Source organism: Triturus cristatus, chromosome 8 (assembly GCF_964204655.1).
Source record: "Triturus cristatus chromosome 8, aTriCri1.1, whole genome shotgun sequence".
Lineage (NCBI taxonomy): Eukaryota > Metazoa > Chordata > Amphibia > Caudata > Salamandridae > Triturus > Triturus cristatus.
Genome location: NC_140591.1, coordinates 1,679,546,771 through 1,679,569,049, shown reverse-complemented (window position 1 = coordinate 1,679,569,049; position 22,279 = coordinate 1,679,546,771). Strand labels below are relative to the sequence as shown.

Here is a 22,279-nt window from a genome sequence, read left to right as displayed (position 1 = left end):
TCCAACGCATCGAATGCCGTTGGATAGTCAACTCCATAGAAGAAGGCCTTAACTCTCTTGAGGAATGGAGAGGCTATGTAACAACACTACAGTAACAAATACCCTTAAAATGAATCATTGCCATCTGTGTACACTTTCAGCCGGAGACCCCTTCCGCTTGCAAAGTAAACGTGCCACACACTATTATTGAATAATACTGTCAATGCATCTATATAGTATGTCTAGCACAGCCAAAGTCCAGTCCACTGTGCTCGCGCTTTGTGGATATCTAACTAGCTTAATGTCTAACAGACTCTGCCTCAATAGAATGTATTCTATATGCTGTAATTAACTTGGTTGAATATAATAATTGTCAATATAAATAACGTACTAGTGCCCTTTTGTACTCAATTATGTTGAATATGATGTTTTTTTAAATTATAAAACCAGCAACAGAACAGCACGCACTAATCACTGAGTAGAGCAATTATCGTCAGATGCCTTCCCAGACAGTATCTCTTCTGTTTCCATTGCTTAATGGAAACCGAGCACCAGATGGATCGGTGGCACGGTTTTCCATTGGGAAGCCTGCCGGCTTCCAGAGCAGAAAGGCGGGAAAACTCGAGATAAAATAGAACGTGCCGCAGGCGCTCGGTGTCATTGCACCCAGAGCCTACTTGGGAGGCCTCACCGCAGCTGACACACGCTGCTGCTTAAGACATTGATTTATCCAGACAAGAACAACAAGTAAGTCCTGAGCCCCGCTGTCTCAGCTCCCTGCCCCCACCATTTCGATTCAGAACCCATCCCTAAAGCTTAACACTTCATATGCCTTATTTCACAGTAACCTACAGTGCACCGTCACTGTAATCAGCAGAACGCTATGGCTGTAGCGAATTCATAGAAGAGCTTACCGGCCATCTAACATCCTGAAGTGCCGGCCTGACCTCACTTTGAGGTAAATATCAATTCTTCCACCACGACATGTTACAACCAGCTTTCCCCAAGTTCTCTCTATAATGCAGTAACTGACATGCATTCTCTTGTCCTTTCACTGTAGAACCTGGCTGGGTCCTCATGTGAGATTTTACTTTCACCTTTCACTTCACTGTCACAGAGGCAGCACTCTCTTCATCCAGGTAATTCCCTATAGATGCCTTCTCATTAGTTTTCCTGCATTTGTGCCGGTATATGGGCCTTATGCTTTCCTTATTTTATTTTAGATGTCCCTACATCGTCAGTCCTGAGGAGACCCCCATTGATAGAAGGGTCGAAACACCGTCAACAAGTCAAAAAGAACAGACCATTACCCAGCCCGTACCATTGTGTACCGAAGCTGTAAAAAAATACTATAAAAATGGTCATTTTTCAAAACTGATGGAAACCTTGTATATAATTCACTCTGTATATTTACTTATTGGTTCCATTTCTTCACTTGGGGACACAATGCACAAACAGTACTACTTTTGACTATAAGAAGTGTACCTATTGTTTATTTATTTATTTTTTCTTAAAATATGTTATACCGAGCAAACTGTGTAGAAAGTTTTTCTTGCCCTCTGACTTTATATGGTCCTTTTTATTGCGAATGTGCATAGGTATTTTAAATATCAATTCAATCAATTCTATCTATCCACAGGAACCATTGTTTTCTTATATATACGTGAAATCACCGCCGGAGCCCGGGACAGGAATGCGCTGAGAAGCGCTGCAGCCAAGAAGCGCTGTGTGCCATAACCCAAGCGCTGTGAAGAGAAGGCGCTGTGGCCAGGAATCACTGCGCTGGGACTTGGGTGGAAAGTGACTTACAATTGATCCCAACTTCACTGCCGTGGGCCCGAGTGAGAGTGCACCAAGATCGCCTTTGAAAGCACCGCCAGTGGCCGGGGAGACTCGGGAGGCCGTTGCCTGCCCCGCTGACGTCACCCTTGTGCCGCGCTGTCATTGGCCCCAGACTCCGAGGATTTCCTTCTCGTCATTGAAGGGACATGCTGGGATTGGTGGCTGCTTCGAGGGCTTCCCCAGCTTTGGCAGGGACAGGGAGAGTTGCACGGAAGACCGGAGAGTGTTCAGAGTGTGGAAGGGCTGCCTGTTTGCAACCGCGTGGCGCCGGTGAGACCATCGGACAGCATACAAGGTGAGCGGCCGTAGGGGGAAAGGAGGCCAGAGCGGGTTGCAGGCTGTGGGGACTGCCTTCCTTAGTAGCGGGTTCTAGAGACTACACCAGAACACTGGCCCGCCGGGGACCGCTGCATTCTGCCCTGCGCGAAGTCGTCTTCTGAGTTAAGAACCTAAGCGCCTCGCAACTCGCCCCCCCCCCCACTTTCCTACGATACCTCGCTGGGGCACTTCATTCTTGCCAGCCGATTGCGGGGACTGTACTTGGAAACTGACTTCAGTTTATTATTGATCAGGCCTGGAACCTGGATTGTTTTGATTATTGATCAGGACTGGAACCTGGATTATTTTGATTATTGATCAGGCCTGGAACCTGGTTTATTTTGATTATTTATCAGGCCTGGAACCTGGATACTTCTGATTATTGATTTGCCTGGAAACTCTCTTCAGTTTATTATTGATCAGGCCTGGAACCTGGATTATTTTGATTATTGATCAGGCCTGGAACCTGGATACTTCTGATTTTTGTTCAGCCCGGAAACTGGCTTCAGTTTATTATTGATCAGGCCTGGAACCTGGATTATTTTGATTACTGATCAGGCCTGGAACCTGGATTATTCTGATTATTGATCTGCCTGAAACTGAGATAAAGATATATTTATTTTTACAACTCATTGGTGTAGTGTCTTTTCCTTTTGTGCGTGTTTTGCTGTGGACTGTTGGTGTGTGTTGCACAAATACTTTACACATTGCTCTTAAGTTACGCCTTCCTGCTCTATGCCAGGCTACCCTGTCAGGAACGGTGGTCCCAACTTGGACTAGGGTGCATACCCCGGCCAACTAGAGACCCCGGTTCTAACACCCTGCAACTCAGGCACTCTTGCACTATGGTGCAAGAGTGTCTACGTTGGTGCTAGGTGGCTAAATCAGCGCCAGCTTGTAAATATGGTGCAGGCCTGCGTTTCAGAAGTGGCGGAGCGCAGCGGTGAGCCAAGCTAACACAGCGCTCCGCCACTTCCACATAAATATGCCCCAGTACTCCTACACTTCTCCCATTAACAATAGTACCCCTCTTGTGTGGCTGGGCTATCATCCGTTAAAAGAAATACCTCAAACAAAGGAAAGATCAAGATTTTGCCTTGCAAATTGGTCTATGCTTTCCATGTGGGTAGCTGTGGTATTTAGGCCACCAGGGCTCGGTTGGCCACTAGGGATTACAGCAAGGTCCATACATTACTGAAAAAAGTCACCTAGAGTAGTTCGGGGTGGTGTGACTTGCAAACCTTAGTCAAGGACCCGATGAACATCGTGGCGGGCTGCCCATTTCTACGCCAGATTTAAGGAGTAAATTACTCCATCACCCTGACGGAGATGCTGCCCACCTAATTTTTAAATGCCTACCAAGCAATTGGTCATTTATAAAGCATTGGTAGGAGCTGCCGTCATGGTGGCTACTGTAAATGCTTTACACAGTTTGGTGCAAGTCGCAAGTTTCCGTAAACATAATGGATCCGTGCATCATACTCTTTTCTTTTTTTATAGAAAAAAATACAAAATCATAAAGTGAGATGTTCCTTTTGAAAATAGAAAAGATAATGCCCCCCTCATCATTGGAGCCAAATCATAGGAGCAGTATATGCAGATTTAGCAGTGTGTAGGCATCTCACAGTCCCTACAAAATGGATTCCTGGATTCTGCTCTCTGCATGTCCTTTCAGTTCCTGTGTAGCATTCAGCAGTCCCTGCATTTACTCTACCTTCGGCTCTGACAGACCCTGAATGTGTGCTGCTTGAGTCCTGGCGCATCCTGCAGACACACCAACCAAGCGGGTAATGACGATTCTCTCAGCGAGATCTTATGAGCTCTCACCGTTCCAATTATTGGGACACTACCTGGGAGTGTAACCGTTCATGCGGGTAGGTACTTGCACATAAGGCTGTTGCTGCAAGCATGCTATCTGCCAATCTGAACTGTCTCGACACCTGACAGCTCCTGCTGGTACTCCAGCAGAGCTTCTGGGAGTTCCTGCTGGCACTCTAGCAGGTCATTTGGCAGCTCCTGCTGGTGCCCTAGCCGGATATTTGCCAGCACCTGTTGGTTCTCCAGCATGACATCAGTACACATGACAGCTCCTGCTGGTACTATAGCAGGACATCTGGCAGCTACTGCTGGTGCTTAGCAGGACATCTGGCAGCTCCTGCTGGTACCCTAGCCGGGCATCTGGCAGCTCCTGCTAGTACCCTAGCAGGACATCTGGCAGCTACTGCTGGTGCTTAGCAGGACATCTGGCGGATGTATGACGTTACAACGCATGCTGTTACAACGCATGCTGTTACAACGAAAGTTTTACAACGCGAGTGCATTGACAACGCAGGACATTACAACGCAAGTCTTTACATCGACTTGCACTAGATGGCGTGCTAACCTTAAAAAAGTGTAATTTACTATTCCAACTCCAGTCCACGTAAGAGTAGGGAAGGTGTTGGGCTAGTAAACTACACTATTTTTAATGTTAGCACGCCATCTAGTGCAAGTCGATGTAAAGACTTGCGTTGTAATGTCCTGCGTTGTCAATGCACTCGCGTTGTAACAGTTTCGTTGTAATGGTAGTGCGTTGTAAAAGATGCGTTGTAAAGGTTGTTCCCCCATCTGGCAGCTCCTGCTGGTACCCTAGCCGGACATCTGGCAGCTCCTGTTGCTGCTCTAGGAGGACATCTGGCAGCTCCTGCTGGTACCTTAGATGTACATCTGGCAGCTCCTGCTGGTACCCTAGCCGGATATTTGGCAGCACCTGCTGGTTCTCCAGCATGACATCAGTACACATGGCAGCTCCTGCTGGTACTCTAGCAGGACATCTGGCAGCTACTGCTGGTACCCTAGCCGAACATCTGGCAGCTCCTGCTGGTGCTCTAGAAAACATCTTGCACCTCCTGCTGGTTCTCCAGCATGACATCAGCACACATGGCAGGTCCTGCTGGTGCTCTAGCACGACATATGGCAGCTACTGCTGCTGCTCTAGCAGGACATCTGGCAGCTCCTTCCGGTACCCTAGTTGGAAACTTGGCAGCTCCTGCTCTAGCAGTACATCTGGCAGCTCCTGCTGGTACCCTAGCCGGAAATCTGGCAGTTCCTGCTGGTGCTCTAGCAGGACATCTGGCTGTTCATGCTGGTACTCCAGCATAACATCAGAAATTCTGTCAGTTCCTGGTGGTACCCTAGCAGGATATCTGACAGTTTCTGCTGTTTATCCTAGGAGAACATCTGGCAGTTCCAGCTGGTACCCTAGCAGAGAACATCATCATCCCTGAGAGGTACCTAAATAGTATCTGTGGCTATTATAGTTCCTTCAAATGTTCCGTCTGGGCTTTAGACACTGCCTGCCTACACTATGTGCGTTCTACATGTATAATTAATGCAGACCCCCCACAGCAGAAGTATCAGCAACGTTACACTAGTAATGCAGGCCCCACACAGCTGAGGGTGTAGCAATGTGCGATGTTACACAATTAATGCAGGCCACGCACAGAAGAGGTATCAGCAATTCAGACCTCACACAGCAGATGTATCAGCAATGTTACACAAGTAATGCATAACTCACACCGTAGGTATCAGCAATGTTGCACAAGAAATGCAGGCCTTACACAGTAGAGGTATCAACAATGTTACACAAGTAATGCAGGCCTCACACAGCAGAGGTATCAGCAATGCAGGCCTCACACAGTAGAGGTATCAGCAATGTTACACAAGTAAGGCAGGCCTCACACAGTAGAGGTATCAGCAATGCAGGCCTCACACAGTAGAAGTATCAGCAATGTGACACAAGTAATGCAGGCCTCACACAGTAGAGGTATCGATAATGTGTAATGTTACACTAGTAATGCAGGCCTCGTAAAGCGGAGGTATCGATAATGTGTAATGTTACTCAAGAAATGTAGGCCTCGCAGAGCAGTGGTATCGATAATGTGAAATGTTACACAAGTAATGCAGGCCTCGCAGAACAGGGGTATCGATAATCTGTAATGTTACACAAGAAATGCAGGCCTCGCACAGCAGAGGTATCGATAATGTGAAATGTTACACAAGTAATGCAGGCCTCGCAGAACAGGGGTATCGATAATCTGTAATGTTACACAAGAAATGCAGGCCTCGCACAGCAGTGGTATAGATATTGTGTAATGTAACACAAGTAATGCAGGCCTCGCACAGCAGAGTTATTGATAATGTGTAATGTTACAAAAGTAATTCAGGCCTCACACAGCAGAGGTATCGATAATGTGTAATGTTACACAAGAAATGCAGGCCACGCACAGCAGTGGTATCGATAATGTGTAATGTTACACAAGTAATGCAGGCCTCACACAGCAGAGGTATCAATAATGTGCAATGTTACACAAGTAATGCAGGCCTCACACAGCAGAGGTATTGATAATGTGTAATGTTACACAAGTAATGCAGGCCTCACACAGCAGAGGTATTGATAATGTGTAATGTTACACAAGTAATGCAGGACTCGTACAGCAGAGGTATCAATAATATTACACAAGTAATACAGGCCTCGTACAGCCGAGGTATCGGTAATGTTACACAAGTAATGTAGGCCTCGCACAGCAGAGGTATCCGCAATGTTATACAAGCAATGCAGGCCTCGCACAGCAAAGGTATCCACAATGTTATACAAGTAATGCAGGCCTCAAACAGCAGAGGTAATGATAATGTGTAATGTTACACAAGTAATGCAGGCATCACACAGCAGAGGTATTGATAATATGTAATGTTACACAAGTAATGCAGGACTCGCACAGCAGAGGTATCAATAATGTTACACAAGTAATGCAAGCCTCACACAGCAGAGGTATCAGCAATGTTACACAAGTAATGCAGGCCTCGCACAGAAGAGGTATGCTCAGTGTTACACAAGTATTGCAAGCTTCACACAGCAAAGGTATCTGCAAATTTACACAAGTAATGCAGGCCTCGCACAGCAGGGGTATTGATAATGTGTAATGTTAAACAAGTAATGCAGGCCTCGCACAGTAGAGGTATCCTCAGTGTTACACAAGGAATGCAAGCTTCATACAGCAAAGGTATCTGAAATATTACACAAGTAACGTGGGCCTCACACAGCAGAGGTATCAGCAATGTTACACAAGTAATGCAGGCCTCGCACAGTAGAGGTATATGCAATGTTACACAAGAAATGCAGGCCTCGCACAGCAGTGGTATCGATAATGTGTAATGTTACACAAGTAATGCAGGCCTCACCCAGCAGAGGAATCGATAATGTGTAATGTTACACAAGTAATGCAGGCCTTGCACAGCAGAGGTATCAATAAAGTGTAATGTTACACAAGTAATGCAGGACTCACACAGAAGAGGTATCAATAATGTGTAATGTTACACAAGTAATGCAGGCCTCACACAGCAGAGGTATTGATAATGTGTAATGTTACACAAGTAATGCAGGACTCGTAGAACAGAGGTATCAATAATGTTACACAAGTAATGCAGGCCTCGCACAGCCAAGGTATCAGTAATGTTACACAAGTAATGTAGGCCTCGCACAGCAGAGGTATCCGCAATCTTATACAAGTGATGCAGGCCTCGCACAGCAGAGGTATCCGCAATGTTATACAAGTAATGCAGGCCTCAAACAGCAGAGGTATTGATAATGTGTAATGTTACACAAGTAATGCAGGCCTCACACAGCAGAGGTATTGATAACATGTAATGTTACACAAGTAATGCTGGACTCGCACAGCAGAGGTATCAATAATGTTACACAAGTAATGCAGGCCTCGCACAGCAGAGGTATCAGCAATGTTACACAAGTAATGCAGGCCTCACACAGCAGAGGTATCAGCAATGTTACACAAGTAATGCAGGCCTTGCACAGTAGTTACACAAGTGTTACACAAGTATTGCACGCTTCACACAGCAAAGGTATCTGCAAATTTACACAATTAATGCAGGCCTCGCACAGCAGGGGTATTGATAATGTGTAATGTTAAACAAGTAATGCAGGCCTCGCACAGTAGAGGTATCCTCAGTGTTATACAAGGAATGCAAGCTTCATACAGCAAAGGTATCTGAAATATTACACAAGTAATGTGGGCCTCACACAGCAGAGAGATCAGTAATGTTACACAAGTAATGCAGGCCTCGCACAGTAGAGGTATCTGCAATGTTACACAAGAAATGCAGGCCTCGCACAGCAGTGGTATCGATAATGTGTAATGTTAAACAAGTAATGCAGGCCTCGCACAGTAGAGGTATCCTCAGTGTTACACAAGTATTGCACGCTTCACACAGCAAAGGTATCTGCAAATTTACACAAGTAATGCAGGCCTCGCACAGCAGGGGTATTGATAATGTGTAATGTTAAACAAGTAATGCAGGCCTCGCACAGTAGAGGTATCCTCAGTGTTACACAAGGAATGCAAGCTTCATACAGCAAAGGTATCTGAAATATTACACAAGTAACGTGGGCCTCACACAGCAGAGGTATCAGCAATGTTACACAAGTAATGCAGGCCTCGCACAGTAGAGGTATCTGCAATGTTACACAAGAAATGCAGGCCTCGCACAGCAGTGGTATCGATAATGTGTAATGTTACACAAGTAATGCAGGCCTCACCCAGCAGAGGTATCAATAAAGTGTAATGTTACACAAGTAATGCAGGACTCACACAGAAGAGGTATCAATAATGTGTAATGTTACACAAGTAATGCAGGCATCACACAGCAGAGGTATTGATAATGTGTAATGTTACACAAGTAATGCAGGACTCGTAGAACAGAGGTATCAATAATGTTACACAAGTAATGCAGGCCTCGCGCAGCCAAGGTATCAGTAATGTTACACAAGTAATGTAGGCCTCGCACAGCAGAGGTATCCGCAATGTTATACAAGTGATGCAGGCCTCGCACAGCAGGGGTATCCGCAATGTTATACAAGTAATGCAGGCCTCAAACAGCAGAGGTATTGATAATGTGTAATGTTACACAAGTAATGCAGGCCTCACACAGCAGAGGTATTGATAACATGTAATGTTACACAAGTAATGCAGGACTCGCACAGCAGAGGTATCAATAATGTTACACAAGTAATGCAGGCCTCGCACAGCAGAGGTATCAGCAATGTTACACAAGTAATGCAGGCCTCACACAGCAGAGGTATCAGCAATGTTACACAAGTAATGCAGGCCTCGCACAGTAGAGGTATCCTCAGTGTTACACAAGTATTGCACGCTTCACACAGCAAAGGTATCTGCAAATTTACACAATTAATGCAGGCCTCGCACAGCAGGGGTATTGATAATGTGTAATGTTAAACAAGTAATGCAGGCCTCGCACAGTAGAGGTATCCTCAGTGTTATACAAGGAATGCAAGCTTCATACAGCAAAGGTATCTGAAATATTACACAAGTAATGTGGGCCTCACACAGCAGAGAGATCAGTAATGTTACACAAGTAATGCAGGCCTCGCACAGTAGAGGTATCTGCAATGTTACACAAGAAATGCAGGCCTCGCACAGCAATGGTATCGATAATGTGTAATGTTACACAAGTAATGCAGGCCTCACCCAGCAGAGGTATCGATAACGTGTAATGTTACACAAGTAAAGCAGGCCTTGCACAGCAGAGGTATCAATAATGTGTAATGTTACACAAGAAATGCAGGCCTCGCACAGCAGAGGTACTGATAATGTGTAATGTTACACAAGTAATGTAGGCCTCACACAGCAGAGGTATTGATAATGTGTAATTTTACACAAGTAATGCAGGACACGTACAGCAGAGGTATCAATAATGTTACACAAGTAATGTAGGCCTCGCACAGCAGAGGTATCCGCAATCTTATACAAGTAATGCAGGCCTCGCACAGCAGAGGTATTGATAATGTGTAATGTTACACAAGTAATGCAGGCCTCACACAGCAGAGGTATTGATAAAATGCAATGTTACACAAGTAATGCAGGACTCGCACAGCAGAGGTATCAATAATGTTACACAAGTAATGCAGGCCTCACACAGCAGAGGTATCAGCAATGTTACACAAGTAATGCAGGCCTCGCACAGTAGAGGTATCAGTAATGTTACACAAGTAATGTAGGCCTCGCACAGCAGAGGTATCCGCAATGTTATACAAGTAATGCAGGCCTCGCACAGCAGAGGTATCCACAATATTATACAAGTAATGCAGGCCTCAAACAGCAGAGGTATTGATAATGTGAAATGTTACACAAGTAATGCAGGCCTCACACAGCAGAGGTATTGTTAATATGTAATGTTACACAAGTAATGCAGGACTCGCACAGCAGAGGTATCAATAATGTTACACAAGTAATGCAGGCCTCATACAGCAAAGGTATCTGAAATATTACACAAGTAATGTGGGCCTCACACAGCAGAGATATCAGTAATGTTACACAAGTAATGCAGGCCTCGCACAGTAGAGGTATCTGCAATGTTACACAAGAAATGCAGGCCTCGCACAGCAGAGGTATCAGCAATGTTACACAAGTAATGCAGGCCTCGCACAGTAGAGGTATCAGCAATGTTACACAAGTAATGCAGGCCTCATACAGCAGAGGTATCAGCAATGTTACACAAGTCATGCAGGCCTCGCACAGTAGAGGTATCTGCAATGTTACACAAGTAATGCATGCTTCACACAGCAAAGGTATCTGCAATTTTAAACAAGTAATGCAGACCTTGCACGGCAGAATTATCACAAATTGCACAAAAGTAATGCAGGCGTCGCACAGCAGATGTATAATGTGTAATGTTACACAAGTAATGCAGGCCTCACACAGCAGAGGTATCGATAATGTGTAATGTTACACAAGTAATGCAGGCCTCGCAAAGCAGAGGTATCGATAATGTGTAATGTTACAGACGTAATGCAGGCCTCACACAGCAGACGTATTGATAATGTGTAATATTACACAAGTAATTCAGGACTCGTACAGCAGAGGTATCAATAATGTTACACAAGTAATGTAGGCCTCGCACAGCAGAGGTATCCGCAATGTTATACAAGCAATGCAGGCCTCGCACAGCAGAGCTATCCGAAATGTTACACAAGTAATGCAGGCCTCAAACAGCAGAGGTAATGATAATGTGTAATGTTACACAAGTAATGCAGGACTTGCACAGCAGAGGTATTGATAATGTGTAATGTTACACAAGTAATGCAGGCCTCACACAGCAGAGGTATTGATAATATGTAATGTTACACAAGTAATGCAGGACTTGCACAGCAGAGGTATCAATAATGTTACACAAGTAATGCAGGCCTCGCACAGCAGAGGTATCAGCAATGTTACACAAGTAATGCAGGCCTCACACAGCAGAGGTATTGATAATATGTAATGTTACACAAGTAATGCAGGACTTGCACAGCAGAGGTATCAATAATGTTACACAAGTAATGCAGGCCTCGCACAGCAGAGGTATCAGCAATGTTACACAAGTAATGCAGGCCTCACACAGCAGAGGTATTGATAATATGTAATGTTACACAAGTAATGCAGGACTTGCACAGCAGAGGTATCAATAATGTTACACAAGTAATGCAGGCCTCGCACAGCAGAGGTATCAGCAATGTTACACAAGTAATGCAGGCCTCGCACAGTAGAGGTATCTGCAATGTTACACAAGTAATGCATGCTTCACACAGCAAAGGTATCTGCAATTTTAAACAAGTAATGCAGACCTTGCACGGCAGAATTATCACAAATTGCACAAAAGTAATGCAGGCGTCGCACAGCAGACGTATAATGTGTAATGTTACACAAGTAATGCAGGCCTCACACAGCAGAGGTATCGATAATGTGTAATGTTGCACAAGTAATGCAGGCCTCGCAAAGCAGAGGTATCGATAATGGGTAATGTTACAGACGTAATGCAGGCCTCACACAGCAGACGTATTGATAATGTGTAATATTACACAAGTAATTCAGGACTCGTACAGCAGAGGTATCAATAATGTTACACAAGTAATGTAGGCCTCGCACAGCAGAGGTATCCGCAATGTTATACAAGCAATGCAGGCCTCGCACAGCAGAGCTATCCGAAATGTTACACAAGTAATGCAGGCCTCAAACAGCAGAGGTAATGAAAATGTGTAATGTTACACAAGTAATGCAGGACTTGCACAGCAGAGGTATTGATAATGTGTAATGTTACACAAGTAATGCAGGCCTCACACAGCAGAGGTATTGATAATATGTAATGTTACACAAGTAATGCAGGACTTGCACAGCAGAGGTATCAATAATGTTACACAAGTAATGCAGGCCTCGCACAGCAGAGGTATCAGCAATGTTACACAAGTAATGCAGGCCTCACACAGCAGAGGTATTGATAATATGTAATGTTACACAAGTAATGCAGGACTTGCACAGCAGAGGTATCAATAATGTTACACAAGTAATGCAGGCCTCGCACAGCAGAGGTATCAGCAATGTTACACAAGTAATGCAGGCCTCACACAGCAGAGGTATTGATAATATGTAATGTTACACAAGTAATGCAGGACTTGCACAGCAGAGGTATCAATAATGTTACACAAGTAATGCAGGCCTCGCACAGCAGAGGTATCAGCAATGTTACACAAGTAATGCAGGCCTCACACAGCAGAGGTATTGATAATATGTAATGTTACACAAGTAATGCAGGACTTGCACAGCAGAGGTATCAATAATGTTACACAAGTAATGCAGGCCTCGCACAGCAGAGGTATCAGCAATGTTACACAAGTATTGCAAGCTTCACACAGCAAAGATATCTGCAAATTTACACAAGTAATGCAGGCCTCGCACAGCAGGGGTACTGATAATGTGTAATGTTAAACAAGTAATGCAGGCCTCGCACAGTAGAGCGATCCTCAATGTTACACAAGGAATGCAAGCTCCATACAGCAAAGGTATCTGAAATATTACACAAGTAATGCAGGCCTCGCACAGTAGAGGTATCTGCAATGTTACACAAGAAATGCAGGCCTCACAAAGCAGTGGTATCGATAATGTGTAATGATAATGTGTAAAGTTACACAAGTAATCTTTGGGAAGAAGGGGACCCCTACAAATAATAAACTTGCTATACGTAGGGAAAAGAAGACCAGGTAGGTAAAGTGCTATAACAAGTAGATGAATGTCCAAAATAATATATATCCAATGCAATTCATGCAATGTAACCACTTCAGTGCTAATCATGTAGACACAAACCTTAATTAGAAAAATACTTTTATTTCTTTATATAATGATGTTTTTTATGTAGTATTCATTATAAATTTGATATAGCGTGAAGTTCTAGGATATATATAACAATATATACAGATCGATAAACAAATTGTGATAGAGTTAATCCAAAAGAATAAAAAGAAATATGCACACTATATATACATCACAAAACAACAGCACAAAAAGATAGACACAATGCGGTAGAAAAGGACACAATGCGGTAGATGAGAACTACGCGTGTTTCGGCATGACCTCATGAGAACGGCCTTGGCACATACTGTTTTTTAAATTACAAATTAAGCACTGCTGGAAACATCGGTAAAGGTGGAGAGACCAGCAGCGGAGAGATAAGCTGGAGGCACTGGGAGGTGAGTGCGGAGCAGAAAGAATGGCAGCCCTGCGCCAGCAGTCTCAGCAGCAGTCTCAGCTCCCTACAGTCTGTATCCTCCGCTCACACCGTGGCAAGCTCTGCTGCTGAGCTGTGAGCTCCTGCAGACCCTGCCGGCCGCACTCGGCAGAATCTCCTTCCCAAAACACCTCATGTTGGCCGGGTTCTGCTGCCGTCCCTTCCCGGGTACACGCTGGGGGGTGTGAAACGCCCCCTTCACTCTCTTTTCTTCACTCTCAACCTGTGCACAAAAATACACACCATCATAAGGTAGAATGAAGGTAGACTGTGCAATGAAGCACTCAACACTACCTTAAAGTGCTGAAGGCTGTTTTAATGTAACAGGTTAACCCAACACCCTACAGCATATGTCTTACAGCCTAAAATTCTCCTTAATCATACAATTAATTGGATCTACCATTCTCACCCTTAATCCTCCAGAAGAAGTCCAGAACAGCCAAACGAACCCTACCACACCCCACATACTCCTGAAGCAAGTCAACCACTCCCCACACACTCTTGAAGCAAGTCAACCGTTATAGTCCATTGTTGCACCCTTTCTGTTCAACCTTCCCAGTCACTGATCACAAGCCCACCACAGTGAGCTAGAACTGATTGTCCCCTCTATGTAAATGTATGTGTCTTGTAAGCGCACTGCTGCCCTGAGGCGTCGTGGCGCTGTAGACCGCTGGGGAACCCGTCCTGGCTATCCCTGTGAGATGGTCCCTCCTGGGTATCTCCAAGGTGAAACCAGGCATCCCCGGCGAATGTGGGGGGCCGTTGTGGAGATGAGGCAAGCTAATGCCCAGAGTTGCCGAGTGTGTTCCTGGTTAGAGTAGGTACCGAGGCGAGAATTATCGAGTCCGTTTTTGACCCTGGTCCACGACCCTGCCGCGTCGGGAATTGAACCCTGGTCCCTGGCCGATTCTCTGCTTGCGGATCTGCCGCCTCTAACCAGTGAGCCACACCTCTCCACACCAACATGTTAATCTAGTGGCGTAACAAAAGCCCCCACAGACGGCCGCAGTGAAGGGAGGGGGGCTCCCGAGCTCCTGGGCCCCCCACCGGCACTGGCAGGCCCCTGGCCAGTAAGCTTCAGACTGGGTCCGGAGAATGGGGGCCCCATGCATGTACTTTGCAGGGGGGCCCCCTCAAGCTTCGTTACACCACTGTATCTCACCAATAACATAAAGTCTGCATATTTCAGCTTTAGAACGCAGAAATATACTTTAAATACCATGAAGTGCACATGGTTGATCTTTCGAACGCAGAGATGCCCCTCTGTTTGCACAGTCGATGGAGGTACTTTCAGCTAGTAAGCCTCTCTTCGGTACATTTCCCGCGCAGGTTCAGGGCTCAGTAGAGTCGGTTCTGATTTTGAGTCCAGCATTCATTTAGCAGAGATCCCGGCTTCAGACTCGGAGGTATACAAGCTATAGCCCTGAAATATCTTCTCCATTTTACAAGCATGGTTAAGCATAACATTACAACGACGTGAGTGTGTTCAGGATCACCCGGGGTGTCAGCAAGGAGCTGGGACTCAGTACCTGAAGCCCAGACCCCTGCGTGCTCCCGCTGCCCGCTGAATGTTACCTGTTCCAGGTGGAGGCTCTACTCTGGAACTTCGGTTTCCATGGGTCTCTTCGTTAATCTGATTTCTCGGGAGAGTTTCACTCAAGGAATAATTAACGGTAATTGATAATTAAGTCATCACTAAATTCGAAGAGCCCAGAATGGAAACAGTCATTACGCAGGGAGTTTTCCCTCCACCACAAATGGGTGGGTGTGTCCAACCCGCCTTGAATCCGGATTGATGTACAGGAGTGATTGTCAAGGCGGACTGACTGCCCCACCCAGGCAGAGCTTAAAACCCACCGGGGGCTCAACCTCGGAGCATTCAGCACCATCCCCAGCATCACCATGAAGGCTGCAGGCTGCCTCCTCCTCCTCCTCCTCGCGGGGGTCACCCTCTGGACCCTGGAGGTGTCCTCAGCACCACCAGGTGAGAGACCCAGACCTTTCTTTGAACCTAGAATGAGTCTTCTAGGAGCTGCGTGTGAGGGCTGCTTCATGACTGCAGTTGAATGTTAGTACTGAAGGCCTATATTATATTTCCTCCCCAAAGCAGAGCCCTGGGAGTCCAGTGAGGGTCACACTGTGAATGTTGTCCAAGTGTGGACAGAGACCCTCCTGCCCCCACCATCACAGCAGGTCACCCTCCTGCTAGCACCATCCCAGCATGTCACCCTCCTGCCAACACCGTCACAGCATGTCACCCTCCCGTCAGCACCATCACAGCATGTCACCCTCCTGCCAGCACCATCACAGCACGTCACCCTCCTGCCAGCACCATCACAGTACGTCACCCTCCCGCTAGCACGATCACAGCAGGTCACCCTCTCGCTAGCACCATCACAGCAGGTCACCCTCCCGCTAGCATCATCACAGCATGTCACCCTCCCGTCAGCACCATCACAGCAGGTCACCCTCTTGCCAGCACCATCACAGCATGTCACCCTCCCGTCAGCACCATCACAGCATGTCACCCTCCTGCCAGCACCGTCACAGAATATCCCCCTCCTGCCAGCACCGTCACAGCATGTCCCCCTCCTGCCAGCACCGTCACAGCATGTCACCCTCCTGCCAGCACCGTCACAGCAGGTCACCCTCCTGCCAGCACCATCACAGCATGTCACCCTCCCGCCAGCACCGTCACAGCAGGTCACCCTCCTGCCAGCACCATCACAGCATGTCACCCTCCTGCCAGCACCGTCACAGCAGGTCACCCTCCTGCCAGCACTGTCACAGCATGTCACCCTCCTGACAGCACCATCACAGCACGTCACCCTCCTGCCAGCACCATCACAGCATGTCACCCTCCTGCCAGCACCGTCACAGCAGGTCACCCTCCTGCCAGCACTGTCACAGCATGTCACCCTCCTGCCAGCACCATCACAGCACGTCACCCTCCTGCCAGCACCATCACAGCATGTCCCCCTCCTGCCAGCACCATCACAGCACGTAACCCTCCTGCCAGCACCATCACAGCACGTCCCCCTCCTGCCAGCACCATCACAGCATGTCCCCCTCCTGCCAGCACCATCGCAGCATGTCAACCTCCCGCCAGCACCATCACAGCATGTCCCCCTCCTGCCAGCACTATCGCAGCAGGTCTCCCTCCTGCTATCACCATCACAGCAGGTCACCCTCCCGCTAGCACCATCACAGCAGGTCACCCTCCCGCCAGCACCGTCACAGCAGGTCAGCCTCCTGCAAGCACCATCACAGAATGTCACCCTCCCGTCAGCATCATCACAGCATGTCACCCTCCTGCCAGCACCATCACAGCATGTCACCCTCCTGCCAGCACCGTCACAGCATGTCCCCCTCCTGCCAGCACCGTCACAGCATGTCACCCTCCTGCCAGCACCATCACAGCAGGTCACCCTCCTGCCAGCACCATCACAGCATGTCACCCTCCCGCTAGCACCGTCACAGCAGGTCACCCTCCTGCCAGCACCATCACAGCATGTCACCCTCCTGCCAGCACCGTCACAGCAGGTCACCCTCCTGCCAGCACCGTCACAGCATGTCCCCCTCCTGCCAGCACCGTCACAGCATGTCCCCCTCCTGCCAGCACCGTCACAGCATGTCACCCTACTGCCAGCACCGTCACAGCAGGTCACCCTCCTGCCAGCACCATCACAGTATGTCAACCTCCCGCCAGCACCGTCACAGCAGGTCACCCTCCTGCCAGCACCATCACAGCATGTCACCCTCCTGCCAGCACCGTCACAGCAGGCCACCCTCCTGCCAGCACTGTCACAGCATGTCACCCTCCTGCCAGCACCATCACAGCACATCAGCCTCCTGCCAGCACCATCACAGCACGTCACCCTCCTGCCAGCACCGTCACAGCAGGTCACCCTCCTGCCAGCACTGTCACAGCATGTCACCCTCCTGCCAGCACCATCACAGCACGTCACCCTCCTGCCAGCACCATCACAGCATGTCCCCCTCCTGCCAGCACCATCACAGCACGTAACCCTCCTGCCAGCACCATCACAGCACGTCCCCCTCCTGTCAGCACCATCACAGCATGTCACCCTCCTGCCAGCACCATCACAGCATGTCCCGCTCCTGCCAGCACCATCGCAGCATGTCAACCTCCCGCCAGCACCATCACAGCATGTCCCCCTCCTGCCAGCACCATCGCAGCAGGTCTCCCTCCTGCTATCACCATCACAGCAGGTCACCCTCCCACTAGCACCATCACAGCAGGTCACCCTCCCGCCAGCACCGTCACAGCAGGTCACCCTCCTGCCAGCACCATCACAGAATGTCACCCTCCCATCATCACCATCACAGCATGTCACCCTCCTGCCAGCACCGTCACAGCATGTCACCCTCCTGCCAGCACCGTCACAGCATGTCCCTCTCCTGCCAGCACCGTCACAGCATGTCACCCTCCTGCCAGCACCATCACAGCAGGTCACCCTCCTGCCAGCACCATCACAGCATGTCACCCTCCCGCTAGCACCGTCACAGCAGGTCACCCTCCTGCCAGCACCATCACAGCATGTCACCCTCCTGCCAGCACCGTCACAGCAGGTCGCCCTCCTGCCAGCACCGTCACAGCATGTCACCCTCCTGCCAGCACCATCACAGCACGTCACCCTCCTGCCAGCACCATCACAGCATGTCCCCCTCCTGCCAGCACCATCACAGCACGTAACCCTCCTGCCAGCACCATCACAGCACGTCCCCTCCTGCCAGCTCCATCACAGCATGTCCCCCTCCTGCCAGCTCCATCACAGCATGTCACCCTCCTGCCAGCACCATCACAGCACATCAGCCTCCTGCCAGCACCATCACAGCACGTCACCCTCCTGCCAGCACCGTCACAGCAGGTCACCCTCCTGCCAGCACTGTCACAGCATGTCACCCTCCTGCCAGCACCATCACAGCACGTCACCCTCCTGCCAGCACCATCACAGCATGTCCCCCTCCTGCCAGCACCATCACAGCACGTAACCCTCCTGCCAGCACCATCACAGCACGTCCCCCTCCTGTCAGCACCATCACAGCATGTCACCCTCCTGCCAGCACCATCACAGCATGTCCCCCTCCTGCCAGCACCATCGCAGCATGTCAACCTCCCGCCAGCACCATCACAGCATGTCCCCCTCCTGCCAGCACCATCGCAGCAGGTCTCCCTCCTGCTATCACCATCACAGCAGGTCACCCTCCCACTAGCACCATCACAGCAGGTCACCCTCCCGCCAGCACCGTCACAGCAGGTCACCCTCCTGCCAGCACCATCACAGAATGTCACCCTCCCATCATCACCATCACAGCATGTCACCCTCCTGCCAGCACCGTCACAGCATGTCACCCTCCTGCCAGCACCGTCACAGCATGTCCCTCTCCTGCCAGCACCGTCACAGCATGTCACCCTCCTGCCAGCACCATCACAGCAGGTCACCCTCCTGCCAGCACCATCACAGCATGTCACCCTCCCGCTAGCACCGTCACAGCAGGTCACCCTCCTGCCAGCACCATCACAGCATGTCACCCTCCTGCCAGCACCGTCACAGCAGGTCGCCCTCCTGCCAGCACCGTCACAGCATGTCACCCTCCTGCCAGCACCATCACAGCACGTCACCCTCCTGCCAGCACCATCACAGCATGTCCCCCTCCTGCCAGCACCATCACAGCACGTAACCCTCCTGCCAGCACCATCACAGCACGTCCCCTCCTGCCAGCACCATCACAGCATGTCACCCTCCTGCCAGCACCATCACATCATGTCCCCCTCCTGCCAGCTCCATCACAGCATGTCCCCCTCCTGCCAGCACCATCACAGCAGGTCACCCTCTTGTGGCTTGGACAAAGGGCACTTCTCGCCCAGTGCCTGTGCTGCCGGCTAAAAGGCTGCAGACTCTCGCCTAACTTACAGAGGGTGCAGAATGACGTCATTATGGGCTGCAAAAGATTTTTGGCTGGCACGACCAGTCTTTGGTACTCTCTTCCACTGAACTGAAAAGAAAAAATGACCTGTTGGCCTTTAGGAAGGCACTCAAAACATGGCTACTCAATCAGTACTTTTTTTCCCTCTTGGCAGTTCTTCTCTGAGCTAGCACCTAGACACTCGGTGGTTTTATATGTGCTCTATAAATCTCATTTCATCAGAAGGAGACTCTGTCACCCTCCTACACAGCGGAAAGGCCTCACTGGGGTAACATTTCGTGTACTCAAGATGGCCAACAGTGACATCCCTTCCAAAAACGCAGGGATACGCTGCATTTACAAAGATACAGCACATGCCTGCGTTTTCCCCAGCGCTGGTGCTAAATCAGCTGCCTAGCTCCAACGCAGGCATCCTTGCACCAAAGTTACAAGCGTGCCTGTGTTGCAGGGAATGATTGTTCATGTGCAGGAAGGTGTCCCTTCCTGCACATAAACAATCACTAATGGCAATTTGTAGCTCCCCTGTGTGGTGCACTGTGCAGCACACTTAGCAGTTGCACATCTTTATTTCTTAATGACTGTTTATGTACAGGAAGGGGCACCTTCCTGCACATAAACAATCATTCATTGTGTTTTGCTGTTTCTATGTGTGCTGCACAACATAGCACACATAGAAACAACGAAAATGAAGAGAAATAAAGCATTTCTCCTTGTTTTGCCATGTTAAATCCAATTTTTTAATGTTAATTTTGGGCTGCCTCCTATTCACGCCACTTTTGTAAATATGGGCCAACATCAAAATCTATGGGTGTTGCGGAGGAACGCCCACCGCAGCACCCATTGCCCTCCCCTTTCACACTAACTATAGCGTGAAAGGGGGTCTTATTTTCAAAGCAGCGTTAAGCCACGTAAAGTAACTTAACGCCGCCTTATAAATAAGGCAATGCCCCGACGCCACAGGAATGTAGGAAAAAGTGACTGGAGAGCACAGAGCACAGCTGCAGCAAAGTGAAGGCACCGAGAGTCAGACCACATGCACATCCATTCGTTCTGCAGCAGCACGTCCCACTGATACTCTTGGCAGCATGACCTACTGATACTCTTGGCAGCATGACCTATTGATGCTCCTTCCAGCATGACATACTGATGTTCCTGTACAAACAACACGGAAGTTGAACAGGTCTATACTACCTGCCACTCAAAGTTAAAGGGCGGGATATCAAACTGTGACTAGAACGAGAGTCTCTCATTCAGCTACGACAATTTCAACAAAGAAACTGAAAAAATCCCATCATCGACCCCATTGGCCAAACTCATCATCTGGGATAGTGACAGCTTCCATCCTCCTTAACGGCAACAACAGGAAAAAATTCCCTTGCCGTATTAAGGGTTGAGCTGTATGTCTCTCAGTCACTTCAATATGTTGAACAATGTAATAACTGCAGGAGATGGGATAAAGTGTATGAAAAGTAAATTATGTGATTTAAAATTGTCTACCATGCAGCTATCATAATTTTATTAGAGCTACAATGGTGACCAAATTAAAAAGCGTAATTGGCCTTTGACATAATAAGCCACGATACTACCAAGATTACTAAAAGCAGGTCAATATGTTTCTGCCCAACTGACCATACTAGATCGGGCATTCGTCAGGACCATAAATAGACATCTATACACTGTGAAAAAAATGTGAAAAACAAAAGAAAAGTGATCATACAATTCCTGTTAATCCTTAAATACGAACACATGAGAGTTGTCACCTAAAAATAAACAATAAAAGTTATTGGTACAGTTTGTCAGTGAAATTATCACTAGCACAGCTATTAACAGTCACAATTACTTAGTACCGAGGTAATGCGCCCAAAGTTTGACGCCATCACGATCGTACAGCACTTAACACTCATAAGTAATTAAGAACTTACCCTGCTCTGCTAGGGTGTGTGACTCACCTCACTTATTGCAGCACGAGGCGTGAAGCACCGCTCTATGAAGGTAATGGATAGACACACCAGTAAGAAAAACTTTTTACCTAACATGGTGCCTCCCTTCTTATAACATAATGCTCTGAGAAACTTTGCAGCAAACCAATGTGGGCCCCAATTGCCTCACTGAAAAGACATTTACACCCATCATTCCAAATTTCTACATGGACTCGATATTTATGGGTGAATAGTGGATAAAGCCCTGAGTCCCAAAGAAATCGACTATTTAATAGGTTAGCGTAGAGTAGCCTGATGAATTAGGATGGCGATCAACTCATACAGTTTGTTGAATGGCAACCCAATTCTGTCATTAGGGCACACTACTCTCTGGTGCCCCTGAGCCTCACTGATACGATATTATTTAAGGTTCCCAAAATTCTAGCATGATCACAGAAACTTTCTTAGACATTATTTCTATATATTCAAGATGGCAACAGAACATTCTCGGAGAAGCTTACCTCTCCGTCGGTTGCTCCCGGCATCCAGGGCTACAATCAGAGGCTCGGAGTGCCGGCATCTCACCATTTTTATTTTCACTGGTGCCTGACGGACGCATGTTCAATTACGTAACGTGAAACACGCCACGTTTGATGGGA

The 22,279-nt window shown here is 48.1% G+C and overlaps 1 protein-coding gene across 3 annotated transcripts in view; it reads left to right on the top strand.

Annotated features, from left to right (window-relative positions):
- Positions 1 to 15,637: 15,637 nt before the first annotated feature.
- Positions 15,638 to 22,279, top strand: part of LOC146808589 (uncharacterized) — a 116,058-nt gene continuing 109,416 nt past the window's right edge. For all 3 annotated transcript variants that reach the window (XM_085623608.1, XM_085623609.1, XM_085623607.1), the window contains exon 1: positions 15,638 to 15,733. In XM_085623608.1, the coding sequence (XP_085479734.1) occupies positions 15,652 to 15,733 (82 nt within the window). In that variant the 5' untranslated portion in view covers positions 15,638 to 15,651. The remainder of the gene's footprint in view (positions 15,734 to 22,279) is intronic.